The 24939-nt window shown below is 42.4% G+C and overlaps 1 protein-coding gene across 1 annotated transcript in view; it reads left to right on the forward strand.

Annotated features, from left to right (window-relative positions):
• Positions 1–2273: 2273 nt before the first annotated feature.
• The window catches only part of LOC139367029 (laminin subunit alpha-1-like), a 66554-nt gene continuing 43888 nt past the window's right edge, over positions 2274–24939 (forward strand). The window contains exons 1-8 of the mRNA XM_071104932.1: positions 2274–2354; positions 11931–12101; positions 12307–12419; positions 20203–20445; positions 20992–21171; positions 21490–21579; positions 22495–22612; positions 24061–24239. Of these exons, the coding sequence (XP_070961033.1) occupies positions 2291–2354; positions 11931–12101; positions 12307–12419; positions 20203–20445; positions 20992–21171; positions 21490–21579; positions 22495–22612; positions 24061–24239 (1158 nt within the window). The 5' untranslated portion in view covers positions 2274–2290. The remainder of the gene's footprint in view (positions 2355–11930; positions 12102–12306; positions 12420–20202; positions 20446–20991; positions 21172–21489; positions 21580–22494; positions 22613–24060; positions 24240–24939) is intronic.

Consider the following 24939-nt stretch of genomic DNA (forward strand, 5'->3'; position numbering starts at 1 on the left):
TTGGACTCATTAGTGTTATTTCATACTATATATATATATATATATATATATATATATATATATATATGTTGCCTGTTTTGCATGCTATTTTGGCATTAATACATGTCACATCTCAGTTTGCAAACAATAATTTAAAAAACAATTTTATTTAATAAAGCCGCATATGAACCGTATCTCTTTTTTGCTTTCTTGAGTAAGGCAGCTCCAAAATGTAGGTATTTCAGCCTAGCTCAGTGCTTTCTGTGGTGGTGGGGCAGCCAATGGAAAATATGGCAAAGGGTGGCTACTTCTCAAAACATAAAATATATATTTTTTAATACTTTTTTGGTTACTACATGATTCCATATGTGTTATTTCCTAGTTTTGATGTCTTCACTATTATTCTGCAATGTAGAAAATAGTAAAAATAAACAAAAACCCTTGTATGAGTAGCTGTGCCCAAACTTTTGACTGTTGGTTCAATGTAATTTAAATGAAATTACATGCAAACAATGTTGATTCAACCAGTGTGTGCCCGGTGGGATCACCTTCCTGTACCCATATCTCTATTAGTGTTGACTGCTACTGTCCTGATCTATACACACCTAACCCATTATCATTTCCAGGAATCGGTGTTAGCATAGGAATAGCATGCTAGCAGAAACCCATAGAGTTTCCAGTCATTGTGCAAATGCTAGTTAGCATTGGCTCGCGAAACTACTTCTAACTTCCTTCATACTGGACACAGAGTCATAAAAATGCTATTCACGAGTTCATCTGACTCTGGGGAAGTAGATACAGGGCCATTGTCAAAATAGGTCATGTTTGTGCTTTACAGGCTCATTAGACGGGGATGGTGACAGCAATCATTTCTCTACTCACTGTCCATAAACAGAGAGAAAAGAGGACATTGTCACATATGTGATTATCTGTATGATGAAAAATCATGTCTGTTATGTCTCTGTCATCCGGTGTTATCATGCACAATGGCATGGCATTGGCATTTATCAATAAGTCACTGAAGTCATTCATTCTACAAAAAGGGTGAGGTGTGAGGACATTGTCACATAAAACATTGCAGAGATACTTTCTATAAAATCCTGCCCCCCTTTTGCCCTCAGAACAGCCTCAATTCACTAGGGCATGGACTCCAATACTTCCCACCATTGTGTTAAGTTGGCTGGATGTTATTTGGGTGGTGGGCCCAGCAGCATTGCAGTTCTTGACACACTAAAACCGGTGTGCCTGGCACCTACTACCATACCCTATTCAAAGGCACTTAAATTTTTTGTCATCCTAATGTTATGTGCACTCAGTCTAGGTTCCTATGTCAACAACAGCATGTTTCAACTGCCCCAGATACTTTATTGTATGAATAGATACGAAGCATAAACGTAGTTGTGGAACAATTTTAGTAGTGGAGATAAGAGGTGAGTTCTGCCCCCACACAATATGAAATGCTTCAAGCTGAAGAAAAGCCCTATAGAAACACAAATCATCATCATAAAATCTGTAGCTCTTAGTGATACGTCATGTAGACCCTAACACTCCTGTCTATTCACCCTGCTGTTCTCTCGTATTACTGCAGTAGTGTTGGCCCTATTATCATTCCCATATATATTCATTGTGTCCACATGAGGGCAGTAATACACACACCCTGACCCAAAAATGAGGCCCTCTAGGAATTATATCATAATTGGTAAAGTAGCTAAATGGATCAAACTTTCATTTCGCTAACAGTTTTTAATATCCAGAATTATAAATTGCTTAGTTTTGTTTCTCTTTGTTGATAACATTATGCAATTAATCTGGAAGACATGTTTGATACAAACAGAAGCCTTTATTACATATACTTTGTACAGTTGATTGTGGTTATTGAATGCCCTAAATAATGGTGACTCACTGATGCTTTCCATTCCAGTTTCATTATCATGCTTCAATATTTACATGGGCTATAGTTCATGGTTGCAGAATTCTACCACCTGGTACTGTATACTAAAGGCCTGCTTCTATGTAGTTGACCCAGTGTTTCCTTCGGCTTGTATAGAGGTTAAAAGGGCTACTCTTTTAAAGTTGTGCAATTTGGTCACACCCCTCTGCTCCTCACCAAATGGTGCGGTCCAGCCAGCGACTTTGTAGCGGGACAGAATGAAAAAGTTGAGACAGAAGTTAGCTGAATGAATGAGAGGAGAGATAAAAAGACAAAAAGACAACAGCTTTAGTCTATAATTTCCTGTAAACATTAGAAAATATATTCCTAACGTATTATTGGAGATATTTATTAGAACCCAACCCAAATGTGTTGAGAAAGATGAAGCTCTTCTTCTGTGCAATTGTGCTGCTATGGGCATCCTCCGCGGACTGCCAGCAAAGAGGTGAGCTGGAAATAATCATTTTCCAATTGACTGCATTTTGACTGAATGTTCATTCAGCACGAGGTCTCAGTGCATCCGAGGCAAAGCATTTTGTAATTATTTATGCAATGTAATGAATATGCACTTTAATTAATGCAAAGCATAAGTGGAGGATTAGAAATAGTAACGTTATACTTTGTTTTATTGATGGCTATAATACACTTGGAGTAGGCCTAATTACTCTTTTACTGTTATTTACATTTACCAGAATAAATCGTATGTATTGCATAAATGGAGTGAAAAGTAATAGGCCTAACCATGGGGTGTTGGTGTTGAAATTGGACACTTGTGGCATAATAATTCAGCCATTAAGTTTGTAATTTACAAACAGGAGTTTTCTAAGTAATTAGAAAGTCGGCTACCCATTTTAATATACAACATGTTGCATCACCAGTAAACTAATATCACTGGCCAATCTACGTGATAGTTACTTTGTTAAACCGTTAACATTATTAGTTTTCTCACCTACTCTCCTTTCATTCCTAACGGTCTTTGCTCAAGAGGTTCACATGCCAGAAATTCCAGGCCATTGTCATTGAAATGTATGACAATGGCTGACGCCTCTTTCTCCAAAGCATAGTCATGCTAACATGCTCGGGTCGCCCTCAAGCCCGAATTCAATGCCTCTAATTGCAATAATAATCATGTCATCAGTAGAAAATGTTTGAGGTGCAGTTTTGTGGGTTCAAATAGACCAGCTTTCATTACATGCCCTCTTGGTTTGTCTTTTTTGTGTGTATATTTTTGTGTTACTTGAAATGAAAATCAGATTTTGATGCACTGTTAAACTTTTCGCCATTCTAGTAAACACATATAAGAAACACACTTTTAATTGATATGCATGAATACTTGAGAACTTGAGTAATTGCTTGCCTGTAGAAGAATTCTGGGCAATTCCATGGTAAAGGAATTATGATGACTTTAAAATGTATACCAAACCAAAACCATTGACTTCAAAGTTTAACAAACCATATAACTCTATGCACAAACATTTGACAAAAACCTATTTACAGGAGAAACTGTGCAGATACAAAGTTCAGTAACAGAATAAAACTGAGGGACGTTTTACCATTATTCTTGGTGATGGTGGAAAATGTATACATATCGGGATATCATTTGTTATGATATATCGTTTCGTATCATTTTGACAGTATCATAATATTATTTTTACGCTAGTTTGCTGTGCATGCACCAAAACTGCAGTATTTTCCTTCATAGCTTGTTCTCCATCTTATTTTTAAATAGGGACCCAATTTGTTTTCAGCCCTTTTATTTCCATGACTGGTAAACACTTGTTTGCTCATGGTTCTCTCTTGTCCCTCTGCAGCAGACATATGGTGAGCAATATGTTTGGAACATTGAATCGCAATAAAATCACAGTATGGAATCGCAATACATATAGAATCATAAGAATCGTGAGAATCGCAATACATATTGTATTCTCGCCTAAGTATCGTGAAAATATCGTATCGTGGGGTCTATTCTCAGCCCTAATTATTCTGTTACCAAACTTTGCATCTGCACAGATTTTCCAGTAAATGTTTTCTTTGTATTATTTACTGTGTAAATTGTTCAATGTTGTAATTGGGCATAGAGTTGTATGGTTTGTTACACTTTGAAATCAGTGGTTTTTATTTGGCCTACATTTTAAAGTGAAAAACTTTGAGTAATTCCAGTAACTGTGGCATTTCCTTTCTCCAAAGCCATTGGAGAAGCTTGTACCTACTTGTTGGCCTTACCATGTTGGGGATCTCCAAATGCAACAAATATATCTATTATATTTATTTAACACGTCAAACAAATTCAAAGCAAAGGTGTCAATCCCATTTGCTCCCAGCATGAAGAGTGAAATCTCATTAGAGCTCATAACATTAGGTGGTGTAACACTCTGGTACAATAATATGCAAGGGTTCCCAAATGGAATCCAAACCAGCTTTACCATACCAATAGGATTTCTCACCTGAGATTTTTATGTGACAATGTGAAAGACAGAGACCCAGTGAAGAGGTCAACAGAATGGGTCATATTCATTAATACACCAAATAGAAGAAAATGGACTGAAACAGGGATGGACTACCTGAACTTGTCCAATAAGAAACACTTTTTTTTTGCTACAGTGTGATCTAATGAATGATACCTTGAGTTGAGCTGTGCTACATAACACTGTTCTCTCTGGGAAATGATCAACCGTTTTGGTAGCTGAAAACGGTGTCAGGGGGTCCATTTAGCATAATTATTACCCTGCACCCGAGAGAAAGAATTGATTTACACTCATTTTGACTGTAGCTAAAGCCTCATTTTAAGACAGTGACTTTTACACCTCCAAAGTGAACTCATCATTATATAGAGCCAGGTGTGTCTGGATCCAGCTATAGTATCTGTGTCTGGACCACAGTAGGGCGTGGTGGATGGGTTGGCACTATAGTAATGACAGAGCTCTCTCTTTAGGATGCCCTCTGGCTATAGGTCTACCATCACACTGAAGGGGGGAAGTTGGAGGAGGACAGTTGTAAAAATGATAACTAGAGGATTTGTAGTGCACCCGGGAATTAGTACTGTAAGCATGCATACGATTAAAAGTTACCAAGAGTGGCGTACTGAAGTTTTTTAGGCACATTTAAGAACATGCCGACTTAAATTCTGAGACATGTTATTTGTGTGGACACATTCAGGCGTGTAGTTTGTTCATGCCCCTCTATTTCCATTTTGTAACAGTACTTGGGTTATTTTCTTTCCTGAAATACCATTTTGTAACAGTACTTGGGTTATTTTCTTTCCTGAAATACCATTTTGTAACAGTACTTGGGTTATTTTTTCCTGAAATATCATTTTGTAACAGTACTTGGGTTATTTTTTTCCTGAAATTGCATTTTGTAACAGTACTTGGGTTATTTTTTTCCTGAAATAGCATTTTGTAACAGTACTTGGGTTATTTTTTTCCTGAAATAGCATTTTGTAACAGTACTTGGGTTATTTTTTTCCTGAAATAGCATTTTGTAACAGTACTTGGGTTATTTTTTTCCTGAAATAGCATTTTGTAACAGTACTTGGGTTATTTTTTTCCTGAAATAGCATTTTGTAGCAGTACTTGGGTTATTTTTTTCCTGAAATACCATTTTGTAACAGTACTTGGGTTATTTTTTTCCTGAAATACCACCGAAATGCCACTTGATTTGATATCAATTACTTGCTATCTATCTTTGTACAAATAAGATTCAAGCTACAACCAGCAGCTATATATCTTATATTACAAAGCTGCTCCGTATCTCTACATTTATTATTACACCTCTACTCTCCAATACAGAGATTAGTCATCTGAGTCACACTGCGACTGCATATCTTATCAGTCAACCGCATTGTTGAAACTCCATTGTTCTGATTGTGTCACCTTCTTTAGTTGCTATCAGTCCACCCTCCCATCTGATTACGTTTAGTAGGGGCCTATTAGGATTCAAGGTGGTTTGAGGAAGCACTGCAAATAATGAGAGATGCTGAAGATAGAGAGTTTTTGTGATTATCTTCTCACCTTTGAGTGGCTCTGAGTAGCTGGAATGGAGTGAGTGACTTGTTGGTTCCACTCAGTTGCCTACCTCCTGGTTTAGTGTCAGAGGTACTGGGTGTTATAACATTAGTACATACACTTTGATAATGGTTCATAAGACAATACGCTTACATTGTGTCCTCAGCTGAGTGTGTGTGTGTGCGTGTGTGTGTCGTAGCTCATAAAAAGGTTAGATATTAGTGTGGAAAAAGCCACGGGGGGTTGGAAATCAACATCACCAACCTCTCCTGATCTAGAAAGGAATCACGTTCATGACCTGTGGTTAATTATTAAAGGGAAAGTTTGACTTATAAACTTTTAACAAAGTCACAAGCAGATTTGGTAATGCAGACAGGCATTTTAACCCTACTGGGGTGGAAGGCAATGTAGTAAGGTGTTTTCAAATGGTTATTGAAGTACTTAGTATGATTGTGTGCCATCCTCCAACCTTTTTCTCCAAACTTTCGAGCATTGATTCTAACTGAAGGGCTTTTGAAGGCTATTTTGAAGGGCTTTTGAAGGCTAGCATAAGCTGAATCCCATTGACTGTCGGGGGGAGGGTTACTCGAAATAGTACAAACAAGAACATTCCAACCAAACTCTCTGCAGATGAACCAAAAACCCTCTAACAGACACTTTTACTAATATATGTGCCACACAGAGAATGCATCGATCAGTTAAACTACTTTTACTGTTCAATCAATTCACAATCACTCTCATCCTATTTACACAACATTCTCTGCATAACCCGAGTCCGCTAAGCGCTGAGTAATGGTACCTGAACTGCTAAACGGTAGTTGGCTAATAGGCTTGGGCTGTATCCAGATTTTTATATCGTCATACTGTCCTTCTCTCATCCCGGGATTTACGTCATTACTGGCATAGCACACAAGGGGGCGCTAGAAACACAATAAAAGCTAATTTTTGCCTCTATTACCAGAATGCTAACAAAATTAGCACAAACTAATAGCAAAATCACATAGATTATGTTGGCTAAATGCTAAAACGACCATAAACTAATTGTAAAGATAGGCAAATTCATCTAATTAAATTATACAAGCCTAACTAGTAGCTACCGAATGTCATTTTTGGTGAGTGTGGACATTTAGAAGAGAAAGTGAACGAGAGAAATTGTACATAATATGAACAAAGTTGTGATGCATGCTTTTCTAAAGGAAGAGCAGCATGTGTACATGGAGCAGAGGGGAGAAGAACGGAGTATAAATCATTTCTTGTAGGAATGACAGGGGAAAAAACTAATCCAGAGCTCTTTGACTTTCAAACACAGCAGAAAGCCGTTATAAGATATCTGATGGCAAACATTTAGTAATGAATTGCATACGTGTAACTTCATCACCTCATGTGAACAATGGACTCACCAGCTCCCTCTTTCTCCCGTTGTGCTATATACAAACAAAAGCATGACTGGCTCAACTGTTCTGGGGAACTACGGTAAGCTTCATAATGTAAGATAATGTGACAAGTGAAATGGAGAACGTAATCTGCTTTGTCTTCTAACATATTGCACAAGTTGACAGCAGGTATTAACTTAAAAAGTAGCTATAAATATTCACATTTGTTGAAAAACTTCAAAGAACTCGTTTTGACTGTATTGAAAAACCATCCTGTCTTTTTCCAAAAACCCTGGTATACAGTATATATATTTCTTATTGTATTATTATTTTTTTAACCTTTATTTAACTAGGCAAGTCAGTTAAGAACAAATTCTATTTACAATGACTGCCTACTCTGGCCAAACCCGGGCGACGCTGGGCCAATTGTGCGCCGCCCTATCAGACTCCTAATCACGGCTGCTTGTGGTACAGTCTGGAATTGAACCAGTGTCTGTCGTGACTCCTCTAGTGTTGAGATGCAGTGCCTTAGACCGCTGCGCCATTCAGGAGCCTCCAAATATACCACCAAAGTATATTGGCTAACATCTTCAGCCATGTCCAGCATTTTTACCTTATTGACCCAGATGGTATCTATCAGTGATTGAGCTGTTGAAACGTTAGTCTTTTGTGTTCAGTGACAGTGGCATTCCAAAGATGTTTGCAGTTTAGCAGAATTAGCCCCCTGGTAATCCTGGGTAAAGCTATAGAGACAGATAGAGGACTCTAGTGCCAAAAAGTCAATTTTAGCATGAGCAGCGCCATTGAGGACTTTCATGTTGAAATAGTCAACTAGGTGGGACTTCCTAATTCCATCCAGGTCACCAGGAGGGATCAGCCAATGAATTATACTTGTGAGGAAACATTCCATAACTGCAGGTAATATCGGCAACCTTGGTTTTATAACTGATCAAACAACACACTCTAGGTGGCTGTGTGCACCGTCATAGAAGTAGTAGAAGACTACTTCAGGGTGGACATGGCCTCAATGGCACAGCCCATGCTCTCACTGACGCCATAATGGGACAGTTACAAAGTCTATGTGTAAGGCTGATATGATGACCTCTGACTTTTGGGGAGCTGCCCAGGTCCAGGCCAGTCAATCACAGGACTTTGTTGTCCAAACATTGGCCAGGCCTCACTGACTGACTGATGTCCTTTTCACTCTACTGAGCCGAGCCTAGCTGTATCACGCTGGCCTGGTTATGCACCCACCATAGTTGCTGGAACTGGTGCTGGAAAGGACGATGTATGATGTATATACTGTATAAATTGAATGGTTATTTGGCTGATGCTTTTATCCAAAGCAACACAGTCAGTAATGTGGGGATCAAACCTCACACCTCTGATGTTGAGAGCACATTGGTCAAACCAACAGACCAATCAGATCCAATGTATGCCCAATTTTAGTTTACATCACATGATATCAAGCAGTAGAGTCCAAAACTGTAATTTAACAAGCAAAGCTGTCTCATATGTTATGTCAGATAAGCTGATTAAGAGGCTAATATTTTTTGTAAATGTATTTATAAAGCCAATCAAATGTATTTATAAAGCCCTTTTTACATCAGCCAATGTCACAAAGTGCTATACAGAAACCCAGCCTAAAACCGCAAACAGCAAGCAATGCAGATGTACAAGCACGGTAGCTAGGAAAAACTCCCTAGAAAGGCAGGAACCTAGGAAGAAACCTAGAGTGGAACCAGGCTCTGAGGGGTGACCAGTCCTCTCCTGGCTGTGCCGGGTTGAGATTATATCAGAACATGGCCAAGATGTTCAAATTTTCATAGATGACCAGCAGGGTCAAATAATAATAATCACAGTGGTTGTAGAGGGTGCAACATGTCAGCACCTCAGGAGTAAATGTCAGTTGGATTTTCATAGTCAAGCATTCAGAGTGAGAGACAGCAGGTGCGGTAGAGAGAGAGAGTCGAAAAAACAGAAGGTCTGGGACATGTAGCACGTCCGGTGTACAGGTCAAGGTTCCATAGCCGCAGGCAGAACAGTTGAAACTGGAGCAGCAGCATGACCAGGTGGACTGGGGACAGCAAGTAGTCATCAAGCCAGGAAGTCCTGAGGCAAATTCCCAGGGCTCAGGTCCTCCGGGAGGGGAGGGAGAGAGAGAGAATTAGAGGGAGCATACTTAAATTCCCACTAGACACCAGATAAGACAGGAGAAATACTCCAGATATAACAGACTGACCCTAACCCCCCGACACATAAACTATTGCAGCATAAATACTGGAGGCTGAGACAGGAGAGGTCGGAAGACACTGTGACCCCGTCCGACGATACCCCTGGACAGGGCCAACCAGGCAGGATATAATAAGACACCCAGTACGTGATCAACAGTTCAAAAGAGGATTAAAGCCCATAATTATAGAAAAATAAACACAAGTAGGACAAGGACGCTAGCTTGGCTTTGATTTCATTTTCCACAATATGGCAACGTTCATTATGGAGCCAAGATTACGCAGACAGATGACTAAAGCATCCCCAATACAAAGGAGCCCCAGCTAATAGACTTAACAATCCTGAAATTACCACAAATTACCACATCTATGTGTGACAGCATTGCCTGACTATGTGTCAGTCAGCTTAGTAGCACTGATTAGCAGGGACAGGCAGTGTGCCGTTACATCACGACTAGGTGGTGATTTATTGATGAAATGCCAGGACCTGACTGACTGTCCCTGTCCACAACCAGTTGCTGTGTGTCAATAACATACCACCCATGTGGTGTGTTGATTCAGCTGACCAGGGCTGTCACTGTGTCACTTGCCTTCACACAGCTATCGGCACCTGGTTTGATCAAAGCTTGTCAAAGCTAGGTACTGTTAAATAGCCCTCTTGGGATTGGGTCTACCCTGAGCCAAAATAATAAATATTGTGTTTCACTTTCACAGGATCAAATCCATTGAGATTTAAGATTTGGCTTTGAGGATGACTAAAATCAATAGACATAATTGATTTCCAAACTATGAAAACATTGTGAGTTTGGTAGTCAGAGAACATGGTTGAGGTTTCTTTCTATCCCAGGATAGTTTCTAAGATTAAATCAAGTTATTTTTTTAAGGCAAGCTGTGGTAAAAGCATTATAACAACCTAATGAATAGTAGTCATGAACTGGATAATTGCTTGCCAATCCGTTCTCCCTGGGTGTCCCCTTTCCAGCCCACAGAGCACAGGGGTCAAGCCTCTCTGTCAATGAAAAATCAGCAGCCACCGAGCGACCAACAGATAGACAAACAGACAAACAGACAGTCTGTCAGTCAATTATACCGGTTTCACACTATCTTGCAGAGCCGAACCGTACGGTACCGGCTCATATGCTGAAAATGGATTGATCCCAATGGTCACTACTGATAAGTGGGTCTGACTCCAAGACATGCTACCACTGGTCTGGTCAGATGTCTCATTGCTGCTATGTCATTAGGCTAACGACTTCATCCCCCAGCTTCCTTATCTCTTGAGCCTCTGAAGTGCTCATCAGTGTTCTCGTCAGTGTTCTCAGGAATGCTTTGGGGCCATTCAATTCAATAGGATTAAGTCATAGGCCAAGCTAACAAGGTTCTCCTCGGAATCTTACATATCTTTTAGATCAGGTATGGCGACTTTGATGGGGGTGGGGGCCACAAAAAAATCTAAACTCATCATGAGGGTCTGCTGTGGCTCGCGGGTCTGCGTACCCACACCCATAACCACACATGCGGTCAGCGCCATCTCTATCTTATTGGTGGCCCTAAGTTGAAATTTTGTTTGATGTGACACTTGATTTGACTTCTTTGAGGATCTGCTCAGAAACATCTAGTTTATTAACTATTAATAAACAGTGTAAGCATAATTTGTTAATATATTTATTAGCATTAGTAAACACATGTATAAACCATTTATAAATCATGACCAGCAGGCCTTTAATTTTTATACCAAAGGTTAACAAATTATAAAATGACAAGCATCTTATAAGCACACCGTCAAAAACATTTCTTTTTTCATTTTTATTCAGTGTAGAATTTCATCTGTTAGCATAAGCCTCCTGAAGTCTCTGTTAGGAGACAGAGATGGAGAGATGCTTTGGGACAAAGGCCTTGAAGCCCAGAGGGCATTGGGGTAATTATAACAGCAGCCCACAGCTGCCCACACCACCCATCAATAGACTCCAGTCTTTGTCAATTTCCTCGACCTGACCATTCTACCTTTCAATGGTCCATGTAAACATGTGGGTGGAGAGTGGGGGGATGGGGGGATAGGGGTGTGTTTGGAAGGGGGGGGTGCTCCTCAAAGACATGCCTTGCAGATACACAGAGGAGAAATCATGAGGATGGGTGTAGATTGGGGGTGGGAAATAGGGAGGGGTTGGAAGGGAGAGATACAACTGCTCTTTTTGGGGGGGGGGTAATGTGAAGGTGTGTGTGTGTGCTTATCTAAGTGGCTCTGGATAAGACTGTCTACTAAATTAAATTAAATAATGTGTAAGTATGAAGGAGTGCTTTCTAGTGTGTGCATGCTTATGTGAATAGACAGACCATGTACTCTGTCATACCCTATCTCTGTGTGCAGATAGATGCATGTCATGGTCTGAAACCCCATCTCTATCTCTTCCAGGTCTCTTCCCTGCCATCCTCAACCTGGCCAGTAATGCAGAGATCACCACCAACGCCACCTGTGGAGAGTCTGAGCCAGAGATGTACTGTAAGCTGGTGGAACACGTACCAGGACGACGCATCCGCAACTCCCAGTGTCGAACCTGTAATGCCCAGAGTCAAAACCCCAAAGGTATGGGAGTCGAGAGCCTCTAAGTATGCATAGGGGAGGGCTGGGGAGGAGAGTCTGGGGTTTTACTGTTATGCCTGCTGGCAAGTGCTCCAGACAGTTTGACTTTCCACAGTCTCACTGTCGTTGAGTCATCTGTCTGAAGTACAGTGCTCCAGATGTGGATTCGTGGTATTTATGTTCTTGCTATTCTCTTGATATTATGCAGAGCAACATCCAATCACCAATGCTATTGACGGCACCAATGGGTGGTGGCAGAGCCCAAGCATAAAAAATGGCCGCCAGTTCCACTTGGTGACCATCACTCTGGATTTACGACAGGTAGGAATTCTGAGGACTGCTATGTTGCTGCTTTTACACTGCACCTCTTTCTTTAGCTACATGGTGAGAACACACACACTCTAAATTGTGCCTTCCTGTATTATACTTAGGCTAGAATATGTATTCCATTCTACTGAGCCATTTACTTTATGTTCGTATCCTAATCTTGTATTATTTCTTATTGTTGTTGCGTTGTCGAGAAGGAACCTGCAAGTAAGAATGTCGTTGGACGGTGTTTACCATGTGTATCCTATACATACGACTAATAAAACGTGGGTGCTGCTGATAAACAAATGTTGGGGGGAGGGGGCTATGTCTGGATGGCCTCTTTTTTTTAATGCCTCTTTTTTCTCACATTCTCTCTCTCTCTCTCTCTCTCTCTCTCTCTCTCTCTCTCTCTCCCAAAGGGGGAGGGGGGGGGGGGACTGAGCTGAGCCAGCTACTTAAAAAAATCCTGTTTCAACAGGCACTCGAAACAAGACCCTCTTTCATCGAGCCACCACACACACACCATAGTAGTCGGCTGTGATGGTGCTGTCTTTTAACCAACCTGTTTCAGAGGTGCATACTATATAATGCTAAGATGTGGACCCTCCCCACTTCCTCTTGGGAATTCCAGCAACTTATATTGACCTTGGGAATGCACATGTGGAACTAATTTGGATGTAGACATCCCAGTAATTGCTTTCATGTGAAAATACAATCTTCAAAGTGTGCGTGTGTGTAGCCATTCACCGACCTTTCAACGCTCTGTCTGCCTAGATTACACGTCATGCTCCATCTAGATTTAGCCTCAATTTTGATACGAGGGCTGGGAATTGCCAGGGACCTGACGATATAATATTATCACATATTGCTCACCATATGTTCCCTGCGGAGGGACAAAAGAGAGCCATGAGGAAATGAGTTTTGATCAGTTATGTGAATATAAGTGCTGGCGTAAATATAAGTGCTGAAATGGTCTCCCTATTTAAATAGAAGATGGAGAACACGATATGAAGGGAAAAGACTGGAGTTTTGGTGCAGGTACAGCCGGGTAGCGCAAGAAATAATACAGAAATCTCGTCAAAAATAGTATCCCGATATGTAACTGTATCGATTTTTTCCCCCACCACTATAGGCTACCTCAACAGGCTTAACATTTGAGATGTGATGTTTATCTACTGCTTAGCAATGGAGGAGAAGAAAATGGAATACACAGGTTCCCGTCCACCCATCAATATTTGTTTAACATTTTTGCCAGTGGTGATGAGAATACAGCTCGGAGCCAGTCACTTTAATCTAGCGTGTTAGATTCAAAATGAGCGTTTGGGACTACTCCGCAGTAAACGTACACTTATCTCCGCATTTCATTTGCAACCGCAGAAGATTCCATTTCCTTCCCCTCGAGAGTTATCGGGGGAAAATTGTGAAGACACATGCAGAAACAGGGAAAATCAAAGGCTGAGAGAAGTTGGGATTACAGGTCGATATTTCATTAACATTCCCAGTGTGATTCCTGACGTGTGATAACTTTGATATGGTAATGTAATTATACAGTATGTTCTATCGTTGCTACCAAAGAGAGTTGTCAAGACACTGAGATATGGTAGTAGTGAGTGATGGAAATGTATCTGGTGCTGAATACACAGTATAGGCCAAATAATTCAAGATGTTACATTATCATACAACAATAATTGAATATTATCACACTAGATCAAACAAACATTTGTATTAAGTTAATAAAAGCAAAACCAAGCGTGTCATGACAATAAACCGACATTATAAATAGCAGACGTCAAAAAGAGCATAATATCCCAACTCGTAAACCAACTGAAAATGACTCAGACTTCTCAAAACCTGAGCAAAGATAAACATCTACATGGAAAATATTAGCTTGTCAATGGGAGCTTTGTTTGACTGATTCATTATATCTCTAAAAACCTCAAGATTTAGCCTAGCTAGCCCTCTCCTCTGAGGAGCTGAGATAATTTGTCTCCAACTAACTGCTATATCGCAATACCGAAGTATTCACGTGAGAGAACACTAATTCTCATAACTGATGCCCTAAGAAATAATAGCATTATATCTAGGCTATATCTTCCTTTATTAAATTCTCTGTTCGAAAGAGGGTTTAAATTAAGTTTACAGTGCCACGATATAAATGTATTCTTATATAAGCTATAGTATGTTGCACATATGTTCTATGTTAAGTGAAATGTCTGTATTTTCACTTATTTGATGATGTGTTTTTGGTTCGGTAACAGTGGCATCCATCTTGATTAAAACCCTCAGTGTGGTGCCTGGCAGACAGTACTTGTATTGACCAGTATCCACAGGAGTCCAAACCTGACAGGAAACAGTGTCAAAGTGTCAGGATTTAGATTGGCTAATCTGCCTGTGGATGCCATTCCAGCACATCACATACTAGCACATGCACGCACGCACGCACGCACACACGCACACACACACACACACACACACACACACACACACACACACACACACACACACACACACACACTCACACTCACACAACCAAGCTCTTTATCCAATTAACAGGCCCCAGTCAAACAAACAGAGGGGAAACCATTTGGAGCTCTCATCCTGTGGGCCCCCCAGGAGAGAGAGGGAGAGGGGCAAATGCAGACGCTGCTGTCCAAACAGCCCCCGTTCCCACTGCCCAGCTGTGTTGGCCCACATTGTCACTTTACGGCGACAATGCCGCCACCGTCCACCACAATAGCCATCGTAATGACCCTCTGACAAAATATAACCTGCAAGGTCCGTCGCTATGTCAACATGTTAACTTACTTTTTATAGATACACTTCATGTAAACAATGTGGGAAGGTAGTATGTTGATGGGTTGTGATTGGTGAGAAGGGACCATCCATAACACTTGATGGGATAAGTTAATTCAGTTCAAATTCACATTCAAATGTGAATTGAACAAATCCTGAATTGGGGGGATCATTGAAGCCAATGGCCAATTTCCAATTATTTTCCAATATGGAATTGACCCCAACCCCAACCTCAAAAGAATGCCTCTCTATGATATGATTCAAAACTTACAATAAGTGTTTCTGGTGAAAGAGCCTTGGCTGTGGCTGGTTTCCTACACTGGCTCATACTGGCTGATATCCACACTGTCCTGTCCGGTGTGTGGCTGGGCCTCTCTGAGTGCATGTCCTGTCGTGTACGGGGCTCTCCGGCCCCCATCGCCCTTCCCCCATCTCCCATCTCCCACCAACACAAAAGACTTACTCATCTCCACCCTCTAGGCCTGTGGCCAAACGCCAGCCTCTTTTATGTGGTCGGAACCCACAGCCATGACTTCCACTGCTATTGTCTGGATTCCTACTTTACTGCCACCACAGCATATCTTAAATGTTAAAACTGCTGGAAGTTGGTCTTGACCAGGCCTGAGAATATACAGCTTTTCAGTATTCTGCTGGTTTCTATTCAGTGTCAGAGACACAAAAAAGAGGGGAGCCAAAGGACATCCTGTTTCTGTCTGAATATTTATTAAATACTCATGTAATCTACCTGACAATTTTACATATTCAAAATCAACTTTGTCTAACTTTGTGTCTAACATATTGTCACACACAGACAGTTTGGTCTGTATTGTAACAAGCCAGAGATTAGGTCTTTATAGCATGTTGGCGATTAGTAGCAAGAAGGACATAGCTCTGCTCAGTGTCAGTGGTGGCCATATTTCTTTACTTTTGGTTTAGGCTTCTCCCTCCAGTGAGGGGACTTAGCTCCGCTTTCTGAGCCCCACAGCCCCGGCCCCGCCAAGGGCGAAGCTCAACTGGTGATCTGGGCCCCTTTGACGGCTTAGGGGCTGATGGGTAATCCTCCTGTCTATCCCTGCAGCCTGGTTCTGCTCGTTCCCACTGGCTGGGTCCCCATGACTGTCTTCTCCCCCCTTGTTATCTTTCCATCCTCTCTCCCGTCGGCCAAACTGGCACAGAGGCTAGTCCGGCTACCGGTTGGGAAGCACATTTCTATTACTTAATGTTTCTCCAATTGGAAAAGTGTTAGTAAGTGTATGTGTTTTCGTTTTGTCTCGGTAGGTCACAGTTTACCCTTTGATTACCCCACGATTCATTCTTCTAACACACTGGTCAGACTGTTTCACTTATCCTTTGAGACAATCCCCACCAACCCCCCCCCCCACCTGATCCAAAATGGCAGCTAATTACAAAAATAATCCTCTGCTGCTTCCCGCGGCTACTTGCAGCCAGGTCTTGCTAGCTCACATCAAAGTCCGCCAGCCAGTCACAGTGACTAGGCAGATTAGCCGAGGCACGCCATTACACAGGGCTTTGGGTCCTACTGGGCGGAATGGGATTTAGTGGTAATGACTGGGTGGCTAAAGAGACACAGTGGGAACAACTTTGCGCTTAGCATCTAGTAATGACTAACACTGTATTCTAGCAGTCACAGTAACTAGCCACATCAAAACATATTGCTGAAATGTGGCACTCAGATCACAATTTCAGTAAACTATCTACTACTGAAATCTGTTTCTTTGTTCTTATTATTATAATTTTTTTACCCCTTTTTTCTCCCCAATTTCGTGGTATCCAATTGGTAGTTACAGTCTTATCCCATCGCTGCAACTCCCGTACGGACTCGGGAGAGGCGAAGGTCGAGCCATGTGTCCTCCGAAACACGACCCTACCAAGCCGCACTGATTCTTGACACTCTGCTCGCTTAACCTGGAAGCCAGACGCACCGATGTCACGGAGGAAACAAAGTACAACTGGTGACCGTGTCAGCGTGCATGCGCCCGGCCCGGCACAGGAGTCGCTCGAGTTTTACATTTGAAATAACTGAGATCTGGTGATGTTAACTAACTTGTATCCTCTAAACGGAGTGTTCTAGTAATTGGTTAGTTAAGTTGAGGCACAAAGGCAGCTAGTCCACAATAGTTCAGGTCTGCATCCATTTAGTGGAGTCCACACGGATCAGGATTAGGTCACGATTCAATAACTAACCCAGTCCATTCACAGCATCTGTTTGCCTTGAGAACACTAAGCTCCTTTGAGGGAGGTCGCTGACACACACGCGCACACGCACACACACACACACAGTCACACACACACACACACACACACACACACACACACACACACACACACACACACACACACACACACACACACACACACACAGTCACGCACACACACACACACACACAGTCACACGCACGCACATGCAAAGTATTGTACAGCTAACCTTGTGGGGACACACAATTCAGTCCCATTCAAAATCCTATTTTCCCTAACCCATACTTTTTTCCCAACCCTAACCTTAACACTAACCTTAACCCAAAAACCTAACCCTAAAACATAGCTCCTAACCCTAAACCTAATTCTAACCCTAACACTAATTCTAACCTTAACCCTAAACCCCCCAAAAATAGCATTTGACCTTGTGGGGACCAACAAAATGTCCCCAGTTGGCAAATTTTTGTTTGTCTACTATTCTTGTGGGGACTTCTGGTCCACACACACACACACACACACACACACACACACACACACACACACACACACACACACACACACACACACGACACACACACACACACACACACACACACACACACACACTCTGGACTAGACTGGGCCAGTGACCAAAGAACCAAAGAAAGCTCTGGTGACCAAGCTTCCTTGATGAGAATAAAGATGCTTCCTGTCAAAAGGATTCTACAGATTGAAGTCTCAGAGAGAGAAAGCTGCTGCTGGGACAGGAATGTTAACCTCACTGATCACATTACCTTTTTTCCTGTTCCATCCATCTATCTAGTCATCTCAAGGACATGGGAAGATATCAGAATCTGGCAACCCAAACATTCCCATATTGACTAAAGGCCTGCACAGACTGTACAATTTCATCCAGCTTATGCCACAATTTTGCCATCATGGGCAAATTGTCTGGTCGTAAATGATTGTCGATCAGTGTGACAGCTTCTAGGTCAGCCGATTAAGTACCACCAAGTGCGGTCGTAGGCTTCGACCAGAGTTCTGTCTGTGTCTGAACTTTAGAGCCTTTATCGTGTAGTTTGGCTGGTGTTACGAGCAGATCCCGGTGACCAACCAATAGGCACTGAGTATGCACACACAAAAATAGGATTATTGTGAATAGTCAGATTAATATAGTAGTTTGATTTAAACATTTACATGCTTTGCAAGGCGAACGATTTCCCTAATAATCTTGTTTACATGACACATCTGAAATCAGGCTTCCTGATGGGATTTTAATAAATGCAAAAAAATCATTAAAACTAAAATCTTATTTTGGGACAAGTTTGTATGTGAAGACTATTTCTAGGATGAATACTTTTTCCAAACTCACTTCAGTCACGTATGAGCATAGAGGGAGGCTTCCTGGCAAATGTGCAGATCAAATACACCTCTGCAGTTGGCTAACGTAGCCATGCAAGCCAATAGCAGAATGTGACGACAAAACAAGCAAATCGTACAATCTGGCCAGGTTGATATCCAGAGTTGTATTTGGTTACATCGCACAGTGTGACATACAATAAATGTAAAAGACTGAATCCGACATTCAGTGTGGGAAGGCCTTAAGGCATTTAGCTAAAGATGTTTTATAGCCATTGGAGGCCCATACAGGTGAATCATTCACGGCTGTAGAGAGGATTTCCCATGGTTTCTATACAGACTAAGGCATTTAGCCAAAGATGTTTGAACCGAATGTCTTGTCTAGCTTTCAGATTCCCATACGGGCAAATCATTCTGTAACTTAAGGTTCAGACATAACCTGAGGGAAGTCAACCGGCTCTCTGTTTCATATGATCCATCTCAGCCCTGAGGCGGGATTGACATTTAGATGCACTGGAACGACTCGGTGTGGCTTGGCAACGATACCCGCTAACGCTCGCGTTCCCTCGCCGTTGAGGAAGTTATGAATCAGCTGTGAATCAGCTGGGACACGCCAGTAGGTGTGCCTCCTGTCCGGAAGGTAGACTTACAGCCTCGTGCCGCTGCCTGGAACCTTTAGGGAGGATTTAACGGAGGGGGGGGGGGGGGGGGGGTTCCACTCAGCCCCTGGGGAAACGCACCATTGACAAGCCAATTTGAGAAGCCGATAACGGCTAGCTCAGGTTCTATGTGCGTTTATGTGAAGCAGGCTAGACTGTTATTAGTCTCACTGAGAGGGTCATAGAGAGGTGAAAGAGAGGGAATTGCAATGGCAGTCTAGTAGTGCCCTGTGATTGTGTAAGGCCCATAGTGGAGTGTTGAGGAGACAGTGAGAGAGTGGAGGCAAGGTCTAACAGTGGGGTTCAGGGGAGCTGTAACCCCACCCCACAATTTAGCTTGGTAGCCTATCGTATGACTGTGTATGGGGTCATAGGGGTCATACGGTGCACTGTTAGGGCCAGATGCACTAAGACTGGAATTCAATCAAACATGCAATTAACATTGTGACATCACATGAAAGAGGGTTACAGAGAGCTTGCGGTAACTGAGTGGTTAAATGTGTCAGTACACTGTTATTATGTCAAAACAGATCTGTTGCATATGTGCTCCTTGTCAATCAAATACTTAATTGTGCTCTTGTGAATGAAAAGCCTTGAATTTAAGGTGCACAGCCTGAGCTTCCAGTCATGCACAACAAAATGGAGATCCAGACATAAAATATTATGGGTGGGAGAATAACTCTGTGTGTCTGTGTGTGCATGAGTGCATGAGTGTGTGTGTGTGTGTCCTTTGTACTCTCACTGTTAAATATGAATATTAAAATCTGTCTGTCTGTGTGTGTCTACAGATTTTCCAGGTGGCCTACATCATAATCAAGGCAGCCAACTCCCCTCGTCCCGGTAACTGGGTGCTGGAGCGTTCAATGGACGGTGTGGAGTACACACCGTGGCAGTACTACGCCATCAGCGACACAGAATGTCTGACCCGCTACAACATCACACCCCGCTTCGGACCCCCCACCTACAAACGAGACGACGAGGTCATCTGTACCTCTTACTACTCACGTCTCGTACCCCTGGAGCACGGAGAGGTAGTTATCTATTTATTTAAACTTTACATTACAGGCTGGGAGTTTGAGACCACTGCTTTATTAGGTCTGGTTCAAGGCAGAGAATTAGATGAGAATGGGCTCTGTGTGCCCCCCTCTAGCACATGTAGTCCAGACAGTGGGATGACTCAACCGTCCTTCCGATAATGAAAGCCTGCTTTCCCAGAGTTCTAGACGCCAGCCTGCTGGGCTAATGTAACTCTAGCCGAGGCAGAGCCGTAATGAACGTCTGTGGTTAGGATACTCTGTGGTTACTCACAGCTCCTGAGAGTGCATCTCAGTAGTTTAACAAGGTTAGGGAGACAAGGAGATGAAGCCACTTCAGACTATTGAGACGCACCCCAAAGCCCACAGTGAGATCCTTGATCGTGTCTTATATTGTTTAGCCCTGTGTTATGTCATTTGCCGGTGGTCTGACAGGCAAGTGATATCGGAGAAAAAATTACGGTAATGATGTATTTCAGTCAATATGTATGCGTGTTGTTAATTTTTGCCACTAGTCTTTCCATTTTTTTCTGTCCTATTCAGATCCACACGTCTTTGATCAACGGGCGGCCCAGTGCTGACCAACTGACCCCAGAGCTGCTAGACTTCACCTCAGCCCGCTACATCCGGCTGCGCCTGCAGAGGATCCGCACGCTCAACGCCGACCTCATGACCCTCAGCTACCGTGACCCTAAGGAAGTGGACCCCATCGTCACCAGACGGGTATGGCTAAAGCACTAGCACTAGCTCTCACTAACTGTTCTGTTTTCTGTTTAAATGCTATGTTAAACCAAATTGGTCGTTCATTCAAAATATGTGGTTTGTGCGTTTTGAAAAACAATTAAAAAAAATGTATATTGCATTTTTATGGTTTTAACAAACATTAAATTACGAGATATTTGCATCAGAATGTCTGAAGTATAAGTTTAGACATCAGTTGTCATCTCTCCAGGCAGATTTGAGTGTTCTAACGTAATTGGTTTTGTATTTTGTTTCTGTCTTGTCATTCTAACTTGATTGGCATTGTGTTTCCTTCTGCAGTACTACTATTCCATCAAGGACATCTCAGTGGGCGGGATGTGCATCTGTTACGGCCACGCCCAGAGCTGCCCCTGGGACCCCGTTGCCAAGGTAACTCCAGGCCGTCTTCAGTTTTGCCCGTTCAGACTCACACGGTGGCTGTCATTCAGCTTTTGTTTAGTGTAAAACTTGTTTACTGCCTTTCACATATTGTGTGAGATGTTAAACATGTCACATTTTGACTCAATTAAGCTCCTCTTATCGGGATCAACATCGGTTCATTGCTAATTTGTTGTAACTATTCTAAAGAGTACTTTTATATCAATTTGATGCAAAGTATGGTAGTAATACTTCTTTAAGAGAAATATATTTGTCAAACAAATTGTTTTTATAAGTGAATTTAGTATTCTCAGCTCCCCCTATAGTCCCTGAAGGAATGGTACAGCCCAACACTTGCTCAGTTGAATTGGTTGCTTTCCTCATTAAGGGGGAATGTCACCTTAACAAGAGGATGAGAAAGCAAGCACTAATCCTGTGACCCTTCAACTTGCCACTTGGAAATGCACTCATATATTTCACACCAACGTACAGATGTAGGATCTTAATTTGACCTGCAATGCAGGACATGCAGGAAATGTAAAACTTGAAGTATATTTGAAGTTTTAAAAGGCTTTCAAATTTCAGCTTGATTTTATTAACCCCTACAAAAATGTAAATTAATCATAATCCACATAATAATTCACATTTCCTGTTGCTGTTGGATTATTTTCCTGCTGTAGCAAACTGGCTCAAATTAAGATCCTACATCTGTAACACACAAACATCATGACATGATAACCATACAACACACAAGTGTCACTTCACACCTTGTATAGAACCAGCTATTTGTTTGACAATGAAAAATGTGAAAATAATGTGTGTGTGTGTGTGTCCCACTCCCAGCTGGCAAAAGGACTAGAGCATAAGCATTCAATCGGTCACTTCCTGTGGCTCCTCCTCACCCCTCTCTCTCTTTTGTCCTCTCAGAAGTTGCAGTGTGTGTGTGAGCACAATACGTGTGGGGAGAGCTGTAATGAGTGTTGCCCCGGCTACCACCAGGAACCGTGGCAACCGGGAACCCTCTCCAACGGCAACACATGCGAGAGTAAGCTGCACTTGGTCTTTTTGGGCCTAAGGGGAAATAAGTTTAAACCTTATCTTAAGTAGAAGACCATACTGTGCATGTTGCCCTTGGTTTGTCACTTGGTAAATAAAGACATGGGAATTACATGCTGGATTTAGACTTGATTTAAAGTGTGCCAGATAAAATAACTTTCGCGCTTTTCAATTAAATCCACTTGCATGTCTCACTTATTCATTGACCCACATGAAAGAGGTTTTTGTTTTCCATCCCTATGATGAATTCCATGAGACACTTTTGAAGTAATTCAAACATTTGAATATCAATAGATGTGAAGCAGAGTTAGCTACTGTATGGGGTTTTACAAGCTTTTTATGTTAATGTCCTATTTTATATCATCATATCTGAGCTGTTTCAGCACCTTAATGAAATTGCACATAAGTTGTATTTACTCAAGAGTACAGAATAAAATCAAAACCTGTTTGAACATGCATACACTGAGTGTACATAACATTAGGAACACCTGCTCTTTCCATGCCACAGACTGACCAGGTGAATCCAGGTGAAAGCTATGATTCCTTATTGATGTCACTTGTTCAATCCACTTCAATCAGTGTAGATGAAGGGGTGAGACAGGTTAAATAAGGATGTTTAAGCCTTGAGACAGTTGAGACATGGATTGTGTATGTGTGGCATTCAGAGGGTGAATGGGAAAGACAAAAAAATGTATGTGTCTTTGAGCAGAGTATGGTGCCAGGTTTGAGTATGTCAAGAACTGCAACACTGCTGTTTTTCACAACCCAACAGTTTCCTGTGTGTATCAAGAATGGTCCACCACCCAAAGGACATTTTATTTTTTACATTTAACTAGGCAAGTCAGTTAAGAACAAATTCTTATTTACAAAGACGGCCCCTTGTTCAGCTCGGGGATTTGATCCTGTAATCGTTTGATTGCTAGCCCAATGCTCTAACCACTAGGCTACCTGCCACCCCATCTAGCTGACTGTGGGACGCATTGGAGTCAACATGGGCCAGCATCCCTGTGGAATGCTTTCGACACCTTGTAGTCCATGCCCCAACGAATTGAGTCTGTCCTGAGGGCTAAAGGGGGTCAACTCAATATTAGGAAGGTGTTCCTAATGTATTGTACACTCAGTGTATATTCTTAATATAAACTAACCTTTCACTACTCTTACATTGAAGGTAGACTCAGCGATATGACATTGGTGCACAAAGTAAACAGCATAGTGGGTCAATTTCCGCAACAACGAGGAGCGGTGAAGCGCGAAGCTAAACTTGTCAGCTGTTTTGGTCCCGTACCTACCAGGCTCTAACAGTGTGAAGCGAACCCATGCACATGTGCAGAGACAGGGTGTGAGAGCGAAGTCTGCATCTCCCTTATCGCAATATCTGAGTCTACCTATGAGATACATTAGTTGTTATCTGACCTATTTAATATTCTCCTCCACTAGAATGTAACTGCCACAACAAGGCCGAGGACTGCTATTACAACCAAACTATGGACGACCACAAGATGAGCATGAACTCGCATGGACACTTCCATGGCGGGGGTGTGTGTATCGATTGTACCCAGAACACGGCCGGTGTCAACTGTGAGACCTGTGCAGATGGCTTCTACAGACCCCACGAGGTACTGTCTCCTCACTGTCCCATAATCCGATGCCCTCTTTGTGTCCCTATGGTCCCTGTAATCCAATCCATCAAAATGGTGCCCATTTCCTGAGGACCGCCCTGGTCTTCCTTTGTGTCCCTATGGTACCTGTTACCTGAGGACCCCCCTGGTCTTCCTTTGTGTCCCTATGGTCCCCGTTACCTGAGGACCCCCCTGGTCTTCCTTTGTGTCCCTATGTTCCCCGTTACCTGAGGACCCCCCTGGTCTTCCTTTGTGTCCCTATGGTCCCTGTTACCTGAGGACCCCCCTGGTCTTCCTTTGTGTCCCTATGATCCTCGTTACCTGAAGACCCCCCTGGTCTTCCTTTGTGTCCCTATGGTCCCCGTTTACTGAGGACCCCCCTGGTCTTCCTTTGTGTCCCTATGGTCCCCGTTTCCTGAGGACCCCCTTGGTCTTCCTTTGTGTCCCTATGGTCCTCGTTACCTGAGGACCCCCCTGGTCTTCCCTTTGTGTCCCTATGGTCCCCGTTTCCTGAGGACCCCCATGGTCTTCCTTTGTGTCCCTATGGTCCCCGTTTACTGAGGACCCCCCTGGTCTTCCTTTGTGTCCCCATGGTCCCCGTTTCCTGAGGACCCCCCTGGTCTTCCTTTGTGTCCCCATGGTCCCCGTTTCCTGAGGACCCCCCTGGTCTTTCTTTGTGTCCCCATGGTCCCCGTTT

The sequence above is a fragment of the Oncorhynchus clarkii genome, chromosome 15 (assembly GCF_045791955.1).
Source record: "Oncorhynchus clarkii lewisi isolate Uvic-CL-2024 chromosome 15, UVic_Ocla_1.0, whole genome shotgun sequence".
NCBI classification, from domain to species: domain Eukaryota; kingdom Metazoa; phylum Chordata; class Actinopteri; order Salmoniformes; family Salmonidae; genus Oncorhynchus; species Oncorhynchus clarkii.